The sequence below is a fragment of the Aythya marila genome, assembly GCF_965140915.1.
Source record: "Aythya marila genome assembly, chromosome: 2".
Lineage (NCBI taxonomy): Eukaryota > Metazoa > Chordata > Aves > Anseriformes > Anatidae > Aythya > Aythya marila.
This window is the reverse complement of record NC_139043.1, coordinates 145,599,878-145,618,049: the sequence shown is the minus strand read 5'-3', so window position 1 is coordinate 145,618,049 and position 18,172 is coordinate 145,599,878. Positions and strand designations below refer to the sequence as shown.

At 43.0% G+C, this 18,172-nt stretch overlaps 1 protein-coding gene across 2 annotated transcripts in view; it reads left to right on the top strand.

Annotated features, from left to right (window-relative positions):
• Nucleotides 1–18,172, top strand: part of TMEM65 (transmembrane protein 65) — a 33,976-nt gene that overhangs the window by 1,873 nt on the left and 13,931 nt on the right. The window contains exon 2 of one of the 2 annotated variants that reach the window (XM_082754505.1): nt 5,916–5,996. The exons of the other annotated variant lie outside the window; for it this stretch is intronic. Coding sequence (XP_082610631.1) covers nt 5,916–5,996 — 81 coding nt within the window. The remainder of the gene's footprint in view (nt 1–5,915; nt 5,997–18,172) is intronic. 2 annotated transcript variants of the gene reach the window in all.

Genomic DNA, 18,172 nt, shown 5'->3' with positions numbered 1-18,172 from the left:
TTGTAACCATTCATCTCGCTGGGGGGAGAGTTTCAGCGAAACCTCAGGTCTGTGCTTTGTAGTCCCACAGGTGAGGGTTGCCAAAGTGCAGTGATGCCATCAGACCTCAGTCTGTGGAGTCAGATTTTTGATCTTCCCTGCTGCTGGTAACTTGATTTTTAGGAAAATAACTTCTTCCTTTAGCCAGCTCCGTTCACTTTTTTATTTTTTTTTTCCTGACTACAGCATATGAGCTGTCAGCTTTTCTCCCTAAGAAGTGATTTTTCTACACAAGTTGTTGACAAAAAGACATAGCCAAGAAGAGCTTCTAGAAAGTCTTTTGAATAAAAATTAGCCAAAAAATACCTTAAACCGAGAGTGTGTACCTCTTGTATGTTCTGTGATATTCTAGAGAGCTAAAATCACGTGAATGAGAGAGGTAACGTGGCACAGAAATCATTCAGTGCAGATGCAGGTGCTGAGCTTTTTTTAGAGGCACCCGCCAAAGCACTGGGTTCTTTTTTGGTGTGCAGGTGTTTGAGCTGTCCTGGGCTAGGGAAGGAGGGGAGCTCCGAGGGCAGGGTCGGTATTGACAGAATTCAGATTTTATGGGACGAAGGGAAGCAAACGTAGAGCCAGGCTCCTCAGGATCGTCAGGTGTGCATCGTAGCTCACAACACCGGGCAGTGGCAGAAGCACACAGAGTAGAAGAGCTGCGCTGGAAAGAAAATGACACGATTTCTGGGCTAGATGATGATAATCTGTGCTTCATGTGCTTCGTTATGATTAGATAATGTTTTGTACATTTGCCCCTGCCTGCTGTTAAAATGGTGACTGTAGGAATGATGTAACTAGGTGCTCGGGCTGTGATTGTGAGGAGGGATTTGTGCCCCGCTTTCCTAGTGCTTTCTCCAATCTATTAATGTCACTTCTGTTTTTCACAATTGATCAGTTCAGGGTAGTTAAAATGATTTGGGGAACGCTGTGTTTCTGCTCTTATCTTTTCATCCTGTGGCAGCACGCTGTAGCTCCAGGTGGTCGATGCTTTAGATCGGATTGCAAGTTTGATTTCCAATGAGGTGTGATCCGAAAGCAGCCTCCAAATTCCCTTGCCTGTCTGCTGAGCAAGTTCCTCTATCCTATTGCAGTCCAGAAAATCAGCCTGTCCTCAATCCTGAAATGCACACGCAGTTCTGTCAAGTTTGTTTTGTGCTTGTGATCTTTTCATACTTCCATATGGAAAGGGAGGTCTTAGTCCATACCCCTCCTAACGTGGTCCTTCCTGGGTTAAGTTTTGACCTTCTTCCTTCATTCCCTGTTCTGTGCCCTAACAGACCCCATAACAGCTCGGGGAAGCTGTCAGCAATATGGGGAGACCTGGGCACACCAAGAACCAAATGGGGCCTGCTCCTCAGTCCATTCGCAGGCCTACCAGCGGGAGGATGCGGTCCCATCACCTAATTGCCCTAGCGCGAGCTATGACAGGACACACTATCTGTGGCCTCCCCTAATGGCAGAGGCTAGAGGGAAACCCGGCCGCTGCCGTGGCTGCTCCGCCGAAGAACAGTCCTCAGGTAGGTGAGCCGTAGCCATCCACCTCTGAGTTAGGTGAGTCTCGAGTCTTTTGCTGCTTAATCCCTCGGGTTGCCCTGTGGTCGCACAGCCTGGAGGTGGGAGAGGTTTGAGACGGGGGCTCGGAAGGGTTTCTGCCACCACACGTGTCTTCTGCTCCCAGGTGCTGGGCGCTAGCAGTGGGTGTAAACAGTTCAGCCTCCAGAAAGCAGCTGAAAACTTGCTGTACTAACAAACAGCGAAATGAGTCTGTTTGTTTAATGTTTGGCTTCGGTCAGGAGGCTGCGCTGCTCACGGATCTGTGAGCTCGTGTTCAAGGATGGCTATCGGAGCCGGGCTTACCCGGCAGCCTGACTTCAAACACTAGGAAGCTTTCGCGTAGGAGAACCTGGGGGGGGAAAATATGAAACCGAATCTTGATGGAACTGTGTTAAAAAAGATATTCTGAGAAGTGTCCTGATTTAGACTGCAGTCTATATTTTGCTAACTGTCTTAGTCAAAACATCACTAAATTGCTCTTTCTGAAGACAGCTACAAGACCTTCCTACCTGGATTTAGTTTTCTGTTTTCCTTAAAGTCTTTTTTTCTTCCGTTTTTTTCTTGGAAAGGTGTATAGGGTCTCGCCTTTTACAAAGATGAGTTTCAGAACAGTTTTTTTTTTTTAATTTCAGCTTGTGTTTCTTGTAAGCATGTCAGCTGCAGCAGATGGAGATGATGAATGTGGACTTGAATACAAATATTTTTGTATTTGTATTTTTGTATATTATTTTATATTTTGTGTTTTTCTTTTTCGTAGTTACAGAAACACCGAAGTAGCAAATTGGCCGATTCCTTTAAACTGCAGTAGTGCCACTCTCCTGTTTGTGGAAGTGGTGCTCCGTGATCAAGGTTTCATTTTCTTGGCAACATAGTGAAATCCTCCTTCCCTCTGCTCCTTTCTTATGTAGAGAGATGGAAGGATAACAAACATACTGGCAATGTAGAGAGTGATTTCATGCTTCTAACCTTTCGTATCAAAAGTGAGGGGTTTGAGAAGGAAGGAGAGGGGCTTATGTTCTGGTTTTCTGCCTTTAGTTTCCAGTGTATATTTGAAAATGATTTGTGGAAGCACTTAGAAGCAGTGAAGCAAGCCCAGTAAGCAGGAGGAAAATGACCGAAGTGTTTGACTTGCGTAGGTAAGAAACAACTACACAGCAGATGTGCTAAGGGTGCTGCTGTTCTTATAGCTGTGCTGGTTTAAAATATTCTTGAGCCAAAACATAACGCTTTTCCACTAACAGTACTAACACAACAGCTATCTAGTGCCTCTCAGGTCGTGGTAGGGAGGGATTCAGTTATTCTTCCGTCTTTGTTTGCAGAGATGGGAAAACAGCTCCTGTTAGAATTATGCACGTACATGGAAAAAAGAATCCTCGAAAACACCAATTTGCATTTTATTTTTTAAATATTAGGGTTTTGTGATATGATTACAAAATAAAAGGCCTTCGGAAATGTAGGAGCTCGGAGGATTTCTGGTTGTTGAGGCTGTGTGTTAATGGGAACACATGCAAAAAACTTAGTGCCGGTGTATTCCTGACAGCTGTTTTTGTTGGGTTAAGGTCAGGTCTGCAGAATACAGTCTGTAGCTAGATTCTCTTTGCAGGCACCGGTATGCGATGCTCTGTGTGATTTGATAAATAATCTGACCAAAGCAGTGTGTTCTGCTAGAAAAATGTTCATGTGTTGGGTGTGAAGAAGTTAGCGCTGTGCGTGAAGGGCACCACCGCTGTGTTCGGTCGGTCTGACAGCTGGAGCAAGATCTTCTTGAGGTAATTGCCAACTTTTAGCCGGTGTTGTGTGAAATCTTAACTTTGGTGTCACAAGAAGCATCTCTGTTTTATGATCTGGTGTGAAATCTCTGGTTCCCTGGAGTAGCACAAGGATTATTAGTCTCGATGCCACTGCTTCCACAGTTCACAGAGGGAAGTTAATTTGGAAGGCTGCAAATGCCATCAGAGACGAATGGATTTCACTGAAGTTCTTGGTCACTTCAAACATGACCTAGTGTGAAAAACAATTCCTTTTATTATGAGTCAGACGCTTGGTGCTAATATAAATGCATCTGCCTGGTGGCTTAGAAACCACCCAGGTCTTAGTACCTCTTTTTGGTACAGCGTAAGCTATGTTAACAAAGTGTGATTTGATCCTTCTGGCTTCGCTTGTCTTGTCTAAAGAGTGATTTTTTCCAATGAAAAGGTAGGAGAATTCCCCAATTTGAGGAGGGGGAAGAGGGAACAGTCCTGCTAGTGTGCTTTGGCACCCTATGGAGGCAGTTCTGTGTGCACAACAGGCCAAATGAGCCTGAATTGCACGTGGAGATGGGTCATCCACCTCTGCTGTGCTGTGACCTGGGTCACTCAGTTGTTTCTTTACTTTGTTTGACTGCTATTCTAGGAGAAGGTCTCCTGGCAGGCTGCTGAGAAGCGTGTAATTTGCAAGCTGAAGTGCTCTAGCAGGCTGATAAAATGAGAAACTCTCACTGGCTTGCCTGTGTGCATACACAGAGGCTACTGCTAATCTCTGTGCTGAGGCAAAAATACTCAGTGATGAATGATGAGGTTCAGATGGAAACATCCACTACTTCTCTTTTTGCTTCCCAAATTCTTTTTTTTTTCCCTAAACCATCGAGCCTTTTCACGAAGGCAGAGTCCAGAAGGAGTGCTGAAGGAGTGCTCATCATTTTCTTTAGCATCTACATGTTGTATTTCCATACAGTGCTCATCTGTGCAATGCAAAGTATTTTATCACCTGTGGTGATAACTATTACAGAAGACCACTCACCCCAGATGTTAGTTAACGCTAATATTGAATCCATTGGCTTGAAATTGATGTCACTTTGCCAGCAAAAAGAGAACAGTGAGGCAGTTTTGAGTTGAATCTTTTCTGTAGCTGCTCTGACACTAGCTTCCTTGAGACTTAGTGAGGAGAGGGAGAAATGGGAAGCTATATTCAGTCCCATAGCTACCATGTTCTGCCATAGGTAGAATATTCAATGCGTAAATCCACCGTGGCTTTCCCAGACCTCGCTGCTAAAGGACAAAGCTCTGCCTGCTGCTCTGCTTGGGTTGCTGGGGCTCACCAGGCGCTCACCTCGCTGTCAAGGCCAGGGTAGGTGTTGTTCGTGAAGCGAACCCTACAGCTGCTGTCAGCTAACAGAGGTGGGAGTTCCAGCTCCTCTTTGTCTCTAGAATGAATTCTGATTTACTATGAAATTCAGTTATTTTTTTCTTTAGATTCTTTTCACTCACAGTCCTGTCTCCAAGAATGTGGATGCCCATTATCAGGAAAAGCAAAGCACTTGGGAAGATGGGTGCGCTGCTTGATTCCCTGTGATAAGGGGTTTCGTGCATTTGACATCTAATTGAGAGGTATTCCATGAGAAACCTTTCGAGAATGAAAGTATGATTGAAAAAAAAAAAAAAAACAAAAAACAAACAAACCACACAACTGAATGCCAGAACTCCAAAGTAAAAACTGCATGATCAAAATCTCATCTCCAAAATGTACTCGTGGGTGGTAGAAAATCTATTTCCACTGTTCATTTTAGCACTGCTTTGTTGTATTTGTCAATCTGACGTTTCTTTAAGCGTTATTACAATTGAGTGCTTATGATTTGTTTGGACTCTTTTTTTTTTTTTTTTTTTTTTTTTTTCCTCAAGTAACTGTAAAGCTGTAAACGTAAGTGGCTTAGGAGAGTCAGACTTTTCATCATGCTGTCATCTCAATAACCATGTAGTATCTTATGGAAACTGCCTACTATATCGATTTTTTTCATCATGTTTTAACTTAGATTAAGTTTGGTGATTCTCTTTTTCTATTTTAAACTCACTGAGGGTTACTCTTCCCATGCTAACGTAGGTAGTACCTTGGGACAGGGCTGTACATTACCTGAGTATTGAAGGGAGTGGGGTTTAATGCCATAAAAAAGGAAGCTGGTACTTGGTCACTCCTGGTAAAACTATCCTGAAGTTGCTCTCTCAAACTGTCATATGTCACTGTAACTGTCTGCCTGTAAACCATGTTCAGCAAGGTATTGCTTGCTGAAATTCGTGCTGATTTTGCTCTTGTCATTTGGTTTCCTTCCCTATTCTGAAATTGTACAGAACCCAGTCTGGGTTCTGTGCTTAAATGCAGAAATTCAGCTGAATGTTTTTGCAGAGGAAAGTCAGCAAGCATTCAAGATCAAGTGGAATGAGCGTAAGCCCTAGAGAAACCTGGTCTCCTTACTGCATGTCTAGGTTCTCTCCTTGCTGGCAGGTGCTCCAGTGTGGGTTGGATCACTTTGAGTAATGACTTATCACCGTCTTGCTTTTGGAAACTTCTAGCATCCAGATACCCTAAGCCACTGGTTCCACTTGAGAAGCCCGTGAAGGAGGTAGTATCGCCAGAGACGACCGGTACTCTTGGTACAGTAAAAAAAAACAAACCTAAAAGTGTGTTGCTGAGATGTGGCATTGCATAAGGCCAGCAAGCTGCTCGTGTGGCAGACGTTCTGTGTGCTCCTTGTGATGCAGCTGGCATGTGTTGCTGCAAGAAATCAAAGTGCTTGGTCTTGGGTTTATTTACATTACTATAAACTTGTGACTTCAGGCTTCATAATATAAATTGATATCATGACTTCGGTCTCAGAATGACGTGGTCCCCATGGGGACTTAGTCTTAATGTGAACAAAGAAATGTTTCAAGGGCTGGTCTCGTGGAAAGTCTCCCGAGCACCGTAATTTCTAGGTAACCTGGACAAGTCTCCATAATTTCTAGATCATAATGGAGTGGAAATTTTCAGGCTGAAACAACTTCATTCAGTTGGAGGAACTCGATGTTATGTACCTTATGCCCTTCCCTGGCAAAGTGCCACGCATTAAATTCTGTGGTCCAAACATAATGCGGAAATGGCATTACCGTTAAAAATGTAATTATTCAGTTAACTGCCTTTACCCTTCCCTCTAATTAATGCTCTAGGAAAGGTAAAGTAAAAGATTGCCCTAATTAAAGCTTGCTTTCCGATATTTGCATGTGTTTAGGCATGTAGTACAGCAGAATAACTGCCATGCACAAGCATTTTTTAGGGTGGTCAATTAAAAACAAACAAAAGTCAGGCTCTGAGCCAGGCTTTATGTTCATGTGTAAAATAATACATTTTGTAGTTATTGGGACGCAGGTTTTCCTGCTAGTTATCTTTTCTGCCATGAGGGGTGCTTTAGATTTAGGAAAGATCACTTAAAAGGCAACTTTTACTTAGCAACTCGTACCCTTCAGAGCAGTAGATGAGATGCTCTTTGATCTCCCTGTAACAGGCGTGAATGAACGGGATCCTGTGTGTTCTGCAACACAGGGGCACTGATTTAGTGTATAATTGATATTAAAGAATGACATCAGTTTCTTACAGTAAGAATTTAAGGGTTTCTTAAATTATTTAAAGCTTACCCGTGTGACTGAAAGCCCTTTCTTATAAAAAGGCAAAGCAAATGGAAAAAATGAGCGAAGTATATCATGCAGATGGTAATTAAGGAAGCTGCCTTGGATCTTCTGCAGGTTTTTTTTTTTTTTTTTTTCTGGTAAAGAAATGGTTCAGATTGAGGAAAGCTGGACGTGTGTGAGTTGCCTTGTGCCACCCCCTCATCCCTTTTCTTTCTTTCTCCTCAAATTGGCATGGTGCTGTTTGAGAAACCAGAAAGCAAACGTTCTTGTTGCCGTTTTATTGCTGTGTGTGAGAACTTCCTCTAACATCTAGCCTGCCTTTTGGAATTTTGGGGATGTGACTAACCCGTGCCTGAAACAAACTCTTGCTTCCTCTGAAACACGGTGAGCTGTTCAAGGCAAAGCTGACAAAATGCATTTTTTTAACCCATTAGAGTGCATGTTTCATTCAAATCTATGGGATATGAAATCGGTGTTTTTGTGGAGTGTCCAGTTACTAGGGATTGTATGTTAGTTGTTAATACATCTTCTCTTGCAGCCATAGCAGATCCTGATATATAGTCTTAATTGCACTTATATGTGTGTGTGTGTGTGATATTTAGTCATTATTGCACTTACGTTGTTGACCTCAAAAGCCTTGTTTGCTGGATAATTTGCCAGTTCCCATTTATATGTGACGGGCTCTCATGTTCATTCCTTCTTGGGTACTCTTTGCGTTTTTGTATTTAATCCTGATAAATGACCGTGCTTTAACTCATGGCAAATTCCCTCGTGTCACTTTCTCAGCCTACTCATTTCTCTGTGACTTGTAAAAAGAGCAAATAGGAGCACTGGAGGACTACAGTATTCTGTGTTTGGTGATGGGGCATACCCTGTGGCAACTCTCTCATCACCTTAAAGCAGTCGTAAGGAGCAGGGGGCCTGTTTTATTCTCTCCTACTGCCCATACACAGGGAGAAAAACTTTCCTCAACCCGCTGACTGAATAATTGGTAGCTTTTAGGGTCTTGGTGCACGTGCTGTGATCTGCTGCTGAGCAGCTGCTGTTTTGCTTTGGGAAGGAAGGCTGCATAAATGCCAGGTAGGAGAGGAGGCATTTCCAGACTTAAATCCTGCCTTGCTCTGTGGCAGCAAGCACAGCTAAAGGCTCCTGCTTGACCTAGGGGAAGGACACGGTCTTGAAAAATCTCTTTTGTTTCAAAAATCTGAGAAATCTGAAAGGTTTCTTAGGTGAGGTCAGCTTGAATTGAGAGGGGCCAGAGCCGTGGGTGTCAGCGGTGGCCCAGGTTGTGGGACCTGCCAGCTGGACACCAGCAAGACTTTATGAAACCTCGAGGCAAAGCTGGGAGAAGGTGCAGGAAATGGTGAGTGGTTCTCATCCATGCCACAGACAGAGAGGTCTGCCTCTATATTGCTGCCGTCCTGAGCATGGATTTGTGTTGCTGCAGAGCTCTGCCACTTCCTTCACGTCCAGATAATTGCTGCATTTCAACCTGCTGCAGTTCTACCTGTAAATACCATCAATTTCTGATTACTTGTACTGGGAAAATACCTTCTTGTCCTTTGCTCTTCGCAGCTTTTGGCTGTGTGCAGTGATCCAGCCCTTCCTTAGCGCTGGCCAGGTCGGTGTCACTGAAGTGTTATGTGGCAGTTGTGTTGCATTCACAGTGTAAGCCATCAGTCCCCCTTAATATATCGTCCCATCCTTCACAGCAACCTGAATGGGGAGAAATTGGGTTTTGCTGACATTATTGGGTTTCGTGGAAGACTCTAGAGAAAGGTGTATGGAACAAATTGATTTCTTTAGCCGGCTGCTCTTTTAAATACAGTCAGCTTCTATTTTCAGACGGCAATTTCTTTATTTCATTAAGTCCCGGCAATGGGTTGAGTTTTTATTATTTTTTTTTTTATATAAAGCACAAGTAAAGATACAGTGTCACAGATGTGAAACAAGCTCGTTTGTTCAGGATCAAGGGATGTAAGAATTGCCAGCCAAGTAAAGATTTTTGCCAGTGACATCTTCTCCCAACCCCCAATTTTCCTATTTTATAGTATTTTATGGAGTAAAAAAAAAAAACACTCGCAAGCAAATACATATGAATCATATATATGATTTATAGATCTACTATACCATATACTAAACATATGTGTCCATTATTAAATGTAGATAATAGATCTACTGTCAACCTAACCCAGGCTGTTGCAAAGGGAGTGCCCCAGTCTCCACACCGACCCCAAAGCCTCTGTGTGCAGTCCCAAGAGGGAATTTAGGAATGGGAGGAAAAATATCCAATTGCCTTCTACAGCAGCAGTGTGAATTTAGGTCCCTTCAAGGTACGTTTCTGTATTTGACCTCAGCATTAGTCTGATTTTCTCCTTGGAAGTGCCACAAGGACTTTCTGCCTCAGCTCAGAGTTTCTTCTGTCCGATCCCCCTGGGAGCCCCGTGTCACTAACAGCACGTATGGTGACTCGCACTGGTGAGCAGCCTTCCAGGTTTCTTTCTTGGTCTTGTCAAATACTCCCAATTATATCTGGGAGCATTGCTGACCTCAAGATTTCTCTGACCCCTTGTGAATAGATAAGGAGCTGTTTCTCACCTTCCTCTGGCTGTCTCTCCAGGATTATTGCTCCTGGGATCTCCGGCTGCCTGCGTGTAGCTCATCGCTTAGCTTCAGTGCTGCAAAAGGCTAAATCCGTCCCCTTCCTCCCTGCTGGAGCAGAGGCTGCGCAAGGTCTGTGAATTTCGGAACAGCTGATGAGAATGAGAGGAGGGAAAGATGCCAGAGGCACGCTGAGGTCAGGCATGAAAACAAGTATGGCACGAAACAAGTAGTGGGAGCATAAATTTAACCTAAGTCTCCAGTAAGTATTGGCATTACTGGTGTGTCACCAGTGCAGGCAATTCCCCACTGCCAAGGGGAAAAATGTTGAATAGATCTGATTCCGTATTTCCTCCTTACCTTTTGTCAGAAAACAAACCAAGCTTGTTCTGTGTGCAGAAAGCCCTGAGGTTCAGCTGTGGTTTAGCATTTATAATTCACTACTTCTCCAGCCGATTGTTGTGGGTGGAGGCTGCAACTTCAGGGCTTCCAGGAGTTTGCTGCTTTCTCAGGGTTGAAATCCTTACGAAGGAAAGGTCAAAAAAAAGCCAACAGTGAAAAAGGGAAAATGGGCAAAAGCTGAAATATGTTAAATGGCAGAACCCGGTCTTTTATAAATTGTCATCAGTTAGCTCCAAGGGAAGATTAAATGGTGTTGGGATGAGTTAAATGGCTCAGACGGGTAGTTCTTTGTAAGGCAGAACTCCCAGAGCAGCTTTAGAGGCAGTGTGTGCACAGCTGTGCTTTCACTCGGGCTGAGGCTTGAGTTAGCTCTGCAGTTGAAAGCTGCATAGGTGCACTGAAACCGTGCCAGATAATCCTCTGGAAGGAAAGCTCATGCCTGCCAAAGCCTGCAGAAACAGTGGGCAGGAGGAAAAACTATCCTCTTTTCTTTTTTTTTTTTTTTTTTTTTTTTTCCTTTTTTTCTGCTCCAGAATAAGGGCAATTGCTTGGAACGGTTAACTCAGTGAGCACTGTCTGCTTGTAGACTACTGGCTTTATGCTTCCTTTGTTGTTCTGTCTCCTTATTTATTTGACTTTATTTATCAAATCAGCAATCGTAACAATGTCAGGTCACTTTCATGAACAGACTAAAATGTTTTTTTCAGTAGGACTTAACATTTGCATGCAGGAGAAATTACTGAATAACGGAGCTGCGTAACAACCCGGCAGACATTCTGTACTCTTACAACATCAAAGCCAAAAGAAAACACTTTAAGGTAAAATTCCATGTAAAATAGATTGGGTATATTGTATAGCATTCACTTCTCCAGCACCTTGTCAAAAACAGCTGGTATTGCAGCTTGGGTTTTAACTCTGCAAGGAGTCAGGTGTTAGTCTGACTGGCTTCACAGATGCAGCAGGAAGGCTTTGCTAAATTACTTGGGGAAGGGAAGAAGAAAAGCACCCAAGTGCTGAATGTTAGGTTTGTCCTGGTACCATTAGCATTAAGTAAAGAGTTAAGAACAGCTTAGTTGCTACTCTTCTCTGCTCCTTGGGCATTTAATACAGAGTGGAAGGAGTTACCTGAGTGTCATTTACAGCTGGAACTTAAATTAGCAACAGCTTCTTAAAGTGCTTTTTATTGTTGATAGGTATCAAAGGTTTCTTAAGTACTTCTAGGGAGTTTATACTTCTGTTTTTATTGCCACGGGTCAGTGAGAAACTATCAGCAGCAAAATAATGCTTGCTGTGAGCCTGGAACAAACTGAGCAGTGTTCTGTTAATCTATCTGCTCGATTGCTCTCATTCTGTGTAGTTGCCATCATTCTGAGACAGATGAAAAGCATTAAACTCTATACATTTAAAATTATTTCAGGGAAAATCTTATTTCTGCGGTTTTCCTTGAATCCAAGGTCATCCTCAGGCAGGGGGTGAGACTTCCCATTTCAGAGCAGGCTGGTACTTAGCGGTACGTGATCTACCAGTGGTTTGTCTTGAGTTTTCTGTAATGTTCCTGGTAGAAGTCTCTTAAAGGAGGAAAAAATAATCCCACCCACCCCATCAGACAGCCTCTGGGCATCGCCGTGCCTCTCTCTTGATATTAACCAAGGAACTTTTTCTCATTTCAAGCCCCCTGGTTGCTCAGAAGGCAGAAGCCTGAATTCTCTGCCAGGGAATGACAGTAACAGCAGCAGGGGCCTTAAGAAAAAGTGAGCAAGCGTAGCACGGACCTCGAGCCACTGTTACAAGCTGGTGTGGTCGTGCTGTAGCAGAGGAGAGCAGCCCCATCACCCCGGTGCTGCACGGGCTGCTGCCAGCGTGAGATTGCCTGCCTGTGTTTGAGAGCCAGCGATGCTCTCTGCTCTTCATAAACTACCTTTTTTTTTTTTTCCTTCCTTTTCCTGGGAAAAGAAGCGTGGCTTTGAGCAGCTGGGGGAAGGGCATAAAGGAAAGGAGGGGTGGGAAGAAATAAACTCAGCTCTTTAAACTCATCTCTCAATTCAGATTTTGTTTTAAGAACAAGACCTGGGGGGAACATCATTAACTAAAGGATCTCATGATTGCGTGTACACCTCCCTAGGTATTTCCTGAGCACTCGCATGCATCACATCAGTGATGCCAACTCTTCCCTATTGCAAGGTGATGAAAGCCTCTACTAGATCAGATCTCTTTGGTTGCGCACAGAGCTCTGATAACTCCTGTTAACAAATCTTTTGTGGTGTCCCGCAGAACTGTTTTGCTTATCCTCTTAAGTGCAAGCACTACAAAGGCCATCTTAGAACCAAGGCTCACACCACGATAATGCATAGATAACGATCTGATTTCCAGTTCAGTGCTGATGTGGAGCTGCTGCTCTGCTCAGCTGAGAACCGCCGAAGCGATGGATAGATGCGTTACCTCAAACCAGAGAGGCATAGGGAAAAACGGAGCTGGCGGAGAAGCCAATACCTCACCTTGCTGAAATGTAGTTAAAAGGGTCTGTTTGGATTAGATTAATCCCACTAGACTGTTAGTCTAAAGTATTTACCTGGTCTTTTTCCACAGCTACTGGGAAAGGTGTTAATAATCCCAGGGGAGGGTTCATTCATCCAGAGGTAGACGAATTTGCTGTACCATTGAGCAATGCCCCTCTGTAAGCCCCTGGCAACTCATTGCACTCCCTGAGCTTCAAAACAGGGTGAAGAGAGAAAACCCAGCCTCCATCTGGGATGCTGGGCATTATGGTTCTGCAAATTGATTTGCTTTTTTTTCATGGCAGGGAACTGATTTTGTAGATAGCTCAATTCAGCCAGGGATTGCTACAAAAATGTATTTCCTGGCAACGCTCTGATACCTTTTTTTTTTTTTTTTTATCTTTGTTAAATAATATTTCACATGTACTTCTGCAGTGCACAGATCAGAATACCGTGTTGTTGTTCATGTTTACTCTCAGATTGTATCTCTAATGTTTCTGACATTTCTGTATAAGCACTTCAGCTGTTTTTCTTACCTTTTTTCCCATTTCTTTTCCATTTCTCTATGAAGGTGACAGCTCAAACTGTTTCTGTATTTACCCTGCATCTCTATTACAAACTGCAAGTCCTTCCTAGCTTGTCATCGTTTTAGTTGATTAGCTCCCTTAAATCTTGAGGCAAGCGTCTTCCTTCACATATTTTGCAATTGCAGTTTGAGACATTGTGAAGCATTGCAAATTGTGTTTTGGCAATTTGTGTTTTGAGTGGAAATGAAAGGCTGAACGTTGAGTTGACAAAGCACTGATAGAGCCTTGGATTAGATCAGGGGTAATTGTCATGATGAGGAAGGCAATGAGTTGGATTTCTGGACTTAGGCAGCTAGGGGAAAAATTACCCCTTGCCATTTTACGCTTTGTCTTAGAGTTGTCAGGGTTTCCACCTTAGGTCTGTGTTTTGTTTAGCATCTTTAAAATGATGTGGTGTTTTACATTTCTGGGAGGGTTAATAGGATGAGTGTGTTGTATACTCCCCATATTTGATGATGAACACACAGTAAGCACTGAAGATAAAATGGAAGTGAAGTTCTGTGATACTTAACCAGTACTATCCTCTATCTAATCAGCAATCACATCCATTTCTCTTGCTAACTGTCTGTTCTAAGGAGTAGCTACTGACCACAGCACTTCTGCAAGGTTTGCTCAACACGTGGCCCAATGGTTTTAAATAAAGATGAGTTTCTTCTTCTACTTTGAGGTTTTTCAGGGAGGAAAACAGAACATGATCTTGGTGTAACTTTCTGCAGCATTAGGGTGTAAATCAGCCTCCAATGCCCATAGTGCCTGCCATATTTGTATTTAGGAAGAAAATTTTGGACATGGTTAATGTTTTTGCAGGTAATAGAGGAAAAAGTATTCTATCTTGTCCTCTGTCTATTCATCTCTTATTCATGCTTTGCTAAGCTTTCTCTTCTCATGTCCATGTGACTGCACTGGCTAACAGCGGAGCATATATTTAGCACTGCGCGAGTCAGCATCCTTTCATGTCTTGACTGGTGTAGTAACAGGAAATCATTTGTGAGTTATAACAAATGATGGAGATATTTTTCTTCACTGCCAACTTCTGGATTGTTTTTTTCCTATCTTGAACATTATGGGAACCCAGCTGAAAGTCAGTGAAAATATTTTTTCAATTTTGTTCTGCCGTAAGTACAGCGTTTTATTTGCAGCTTTAATAAACCTCAAGGAAAAGCTGAGAAGGAATAGAGGGGGGTGGGCATGTGTCTTAAGAGTTCATTCATGGACTTATTTCATACATTGGTTAGGATTTACTTTTAAGGATCTACCTCTCCAGATGCTGAACAAAGCAGTAATGCACACCTCATTTCCATGCTCCAGTCCAGAATTTTGGTCTCAATTCTCTTACGAATGTCACCTACAAAGGAGTACTTAAGAGGCACAAAAACTACAGTGACTTTTGGTTTTGTGTAAGTGAGCCCTTGCTGTCCTCATGATGTATATTTGCATGATGTGCTGAAATGACCTGGACAGGCAGTTTGGAGGAAATTGATGTTCCAGGTTGGATTTGAGGCAAAACCTTCCCTAATACTGTTGGAAAGTGTCCAGAGGAGGGCTACGAAGATGGTGAAAGGCCTTGAGGGGAAGACGTACGAAGAACGGCTGAGGTCACTGGGCCTGTTCAGCCTAGAGAAGAGGAGGCTGAGGGGAGACCTCATCACAGTCTACAACTTCCTCGTAAGGGGGTGTCGAGAGGCAGGAGACCTTTTCTCCATTAACACCAGTGACAGGACCCGCGGGAACGGGGTTAAGCTGAGGCAGGGGAAATTTAGGCTTGACGTCAGGAGGGGGTTCTTCACAGAGAGGGTGGTTGCACACTGGAACAGGCTCCCCAGGGAAGTGGTCACTGCACCGAGCCTGTCTGAATTTAAGAAGAGATTGGACTGTGCACTTAGGCACATGGTCTGAACTTTTGGGTAGACCTGTGCGGTGTCGAGAGTTGGACTTGATGATCCTTAAGGGTCCCTTCCAACTCAGGATATTCTATGATATTCTATGATATTCTATGATAATTTGCAGATGAGACACTAACCAGTCTCTGCAGTGAGGTCATTATGGAGCTAGATGATTAATATCTTTGATGTTCTTTCCTCATGCTACCTTGATATTCATTGTTAAATTATTAATCTTAAAAATTTGGTCACTATTTAAGCTATAAATCATTTCTCATATTTGTCGTAGATTTAACAATGCTCAGCTATAGCACGTATCTCCATTCATGGGGTGGCCCTAGCCACTGTGCCTGTTACCTGTCACTTGTTTCCTGCTCTTGGGTGACAGTAACAGATTTAGCTGTAAAACTTTATAGCAGTGTTAGCTGCAATTTAAAGAAAAGGTAATAATACATGCTTTTAGGCTCGCTAGTTCCCTTGTGTTCCAGTTCCTGAACTGATCATTCAAAAACTGGTGATAACTGTTTTTATTAACCATCTGCAAAATATAGCCCCCATTAAGCAGGTTGGTTTTTTTGTCAGCAAAGAATAATAATCCTATGACTACATTGCAAGTACTGTCGTGGTTTAAATTTGCTACAGCTGGCAGAGTTAAGTCATTGGATTTGGGCCACATTTTGGATAATGGTGTTATTTATGTTGTTAGTTTTATATTCCCATTTTTGTTTCTGTTTAAAAATATGTTTATTTAGCAAAAAAAAGTGTTACTTGTAAATTCAAAAAGGATTAAGAACAGATTTAAGAGGCAGCTTTTCTTTTTTTCTGTTCACCAGGCTCCATAATTCAGAGCTAGTGAACTGTATTGCACTTGAACCTTGGTTTATAACTTAATTTAGGGTAACGAGTGTCAGTTTGGAAACGGTAGTATTCCTTATTCTGCCATTTCATTTTTTTTTATTCGCTTTTTCATTTTCATTTCTATTCATTTAAGATGAATACTGGCATCGTACTTAGCATGGTGCTGTAGGATGAGCATGGTGGCCATAGGTGAATGGCTGTCCTGAAATGCAATACTGGAATACTTCTTTTTTCCCTTTTTCAGTCATGTATATTCTGAACTGTTGAATTCTTACTAAATTCAGTTTTTGGAAGTGGATTTTGTAGTTATGATTCCTTTTTCCCCTTTAGTAAAACAAGTGAAGGGCATGTTTCCTTCACTGTGCTCTCTGAAGACTTTTTTCCTCTTTTTTTGCTGAGCCTTGAAAACAACTTGTGACTGATAAATTGTGAAATGGATTTTGGAATAGAGTACCTCGAGGGGGGTTTAAATTTTTTGAAGGCAATTAATTGTTTTTTTGTGAGGTGTGTTTACCTGCTGCCTTCATATCTTGCGGAGTTTTCGAAGCATGTTGAAGGGGTGGTATTGGAAGTGATTGTGTAAAAAAAAAAAACAAAAAAAAAAAACCAAAAAAAAAAACACCTATTTTTGGCTTTCATGCACAGTAGTTAATAATTCTTTTGTCATTAAATTTCTTTTTTTTTTTTTTTTTTTTCCCCCTCCCTCCAATCTGCTAGCTTTAATCTAGGCCTCGGGCCTAGGGCTGTGAGGAGCCGGGTCTCTCCGGCCTGCTGCTGTGGCAGCCGCACTGGTGGTGTTCCCTGAAGCCTTCAGTGAACTTTTCTTCATGCTCCATGGCTGGGTTTGGTGCTTCACAGGGAAAATTTTTCCCTTGAGCCTGATCCTGAGCAACCCGATGTGATTTGGCCCTGCCTTGGGCACGGCTGAGGCTGGTTGCTCTCTTCAGGTAGAAGATACCTGAGACACCCGTGTCCTGGCTCCTGTTTTTATCTCAACAATAAAGGGAGCTACACTTCAGGCATGCTTCCAGATGAATTTCAAGACTTTTTCTAAACTGGAAGGAAGCTCTTAGGGTGATAGCAGGAAGACAGTTGGCTACACAGGAGTTTCTCATGGCCAGCCTCTGAGGTGGTGCCACCATGCTGTCCTCAGGGCCCCCTCTTTTAACACTTGGCTGCAGTGGTGCTGTGGAAGGAGCTGGTCACCTTACATACCCTGCTTCCTAAAAGGGGTATTTAGCAGGAAACCCACACTACCCAAACCATTCATGTCAATGAAGTAGTGATTTTCACTTATATTCAATCCCTTGCCTATTCCCTCTAACTTGTGCTGGCTCATCTCTCCTCTTCCCCCAAAGCCGTGTCCCCCCAGCCTCCCTCCTGTTAAAAGCATCCCAAGACCCTTCTTGGTTTATGTTCCGAGGGAGGAGATTTATGTCACTTCTAGTTAATAAGAGTGCTGAAATTCCTGTTATTTATGGATTTAAAGATTAGGGTTTTCTTTGACTTTTTTTTTCTCCTGCCAAACACTTGTCCTCAATTCTTGCTTTTGGTAACGTTTCTAAAATCAATTATGCTCAGTCTTTTAGCTTTTTAATAGCTTTCTTACCACACTAAATAGAATGTAATTATATAGACTGTTGTGTGTGATCAAGCTCAGACAAGATCAATTGTAGTTAAATCCACAAGACTAATGCTCTGAAATGTAGTTTTGTTTGATAAACCAAATAGCCTTCCGTATCGCTACCTCAGACATTTCACTTAGGTATTATCTAAACCCGCTGGCTATCAGAACCACATTTTAAAATCAGGGCAAACTATGAAAACGTGTCATGTTTTCCTCAGAGCTAAAAGGAGTGCTTTCTGGGAGTTTGCATGCTGTTACAGGTTTTTATTGCTACATCCCTATATCCAGAGGACTTCGTGTAGGCAGCACTTCAGTGAGGGTGGTTTTCAGCAGAAAGCTGTGGAGGGCAGCACTCAGACCTCCTGTGGCTGGTTTCAGGATTTGGGGATTTTGTTGTCTCCCCGGCATCCAGCAGGATGGAACAAGAGGAGGTTAGAGCTGCAACACAGACACCATGGTTTTGGCTCCAGTTGTCTGGCCACTGCTAGGGAGGCTGGAGCTCTGGGGAGCAGCACCTCGGTACATCTCTGGTTCGGGGTAGCTCTGATGTTCCCAAATGTTGTAAGAATTGCATTCCTCTGGGCTCAGGGAAAAGTTGCTGGAATGAATACAGTGGTGTGTGCAGACAGCTCACTCTTTCTGCATACCTGTAAATGCTTCTCTCACCCTGTGATGGAGGGGGACTGTATGCAGGCAGGTGCAAAAGCTAGTGTTG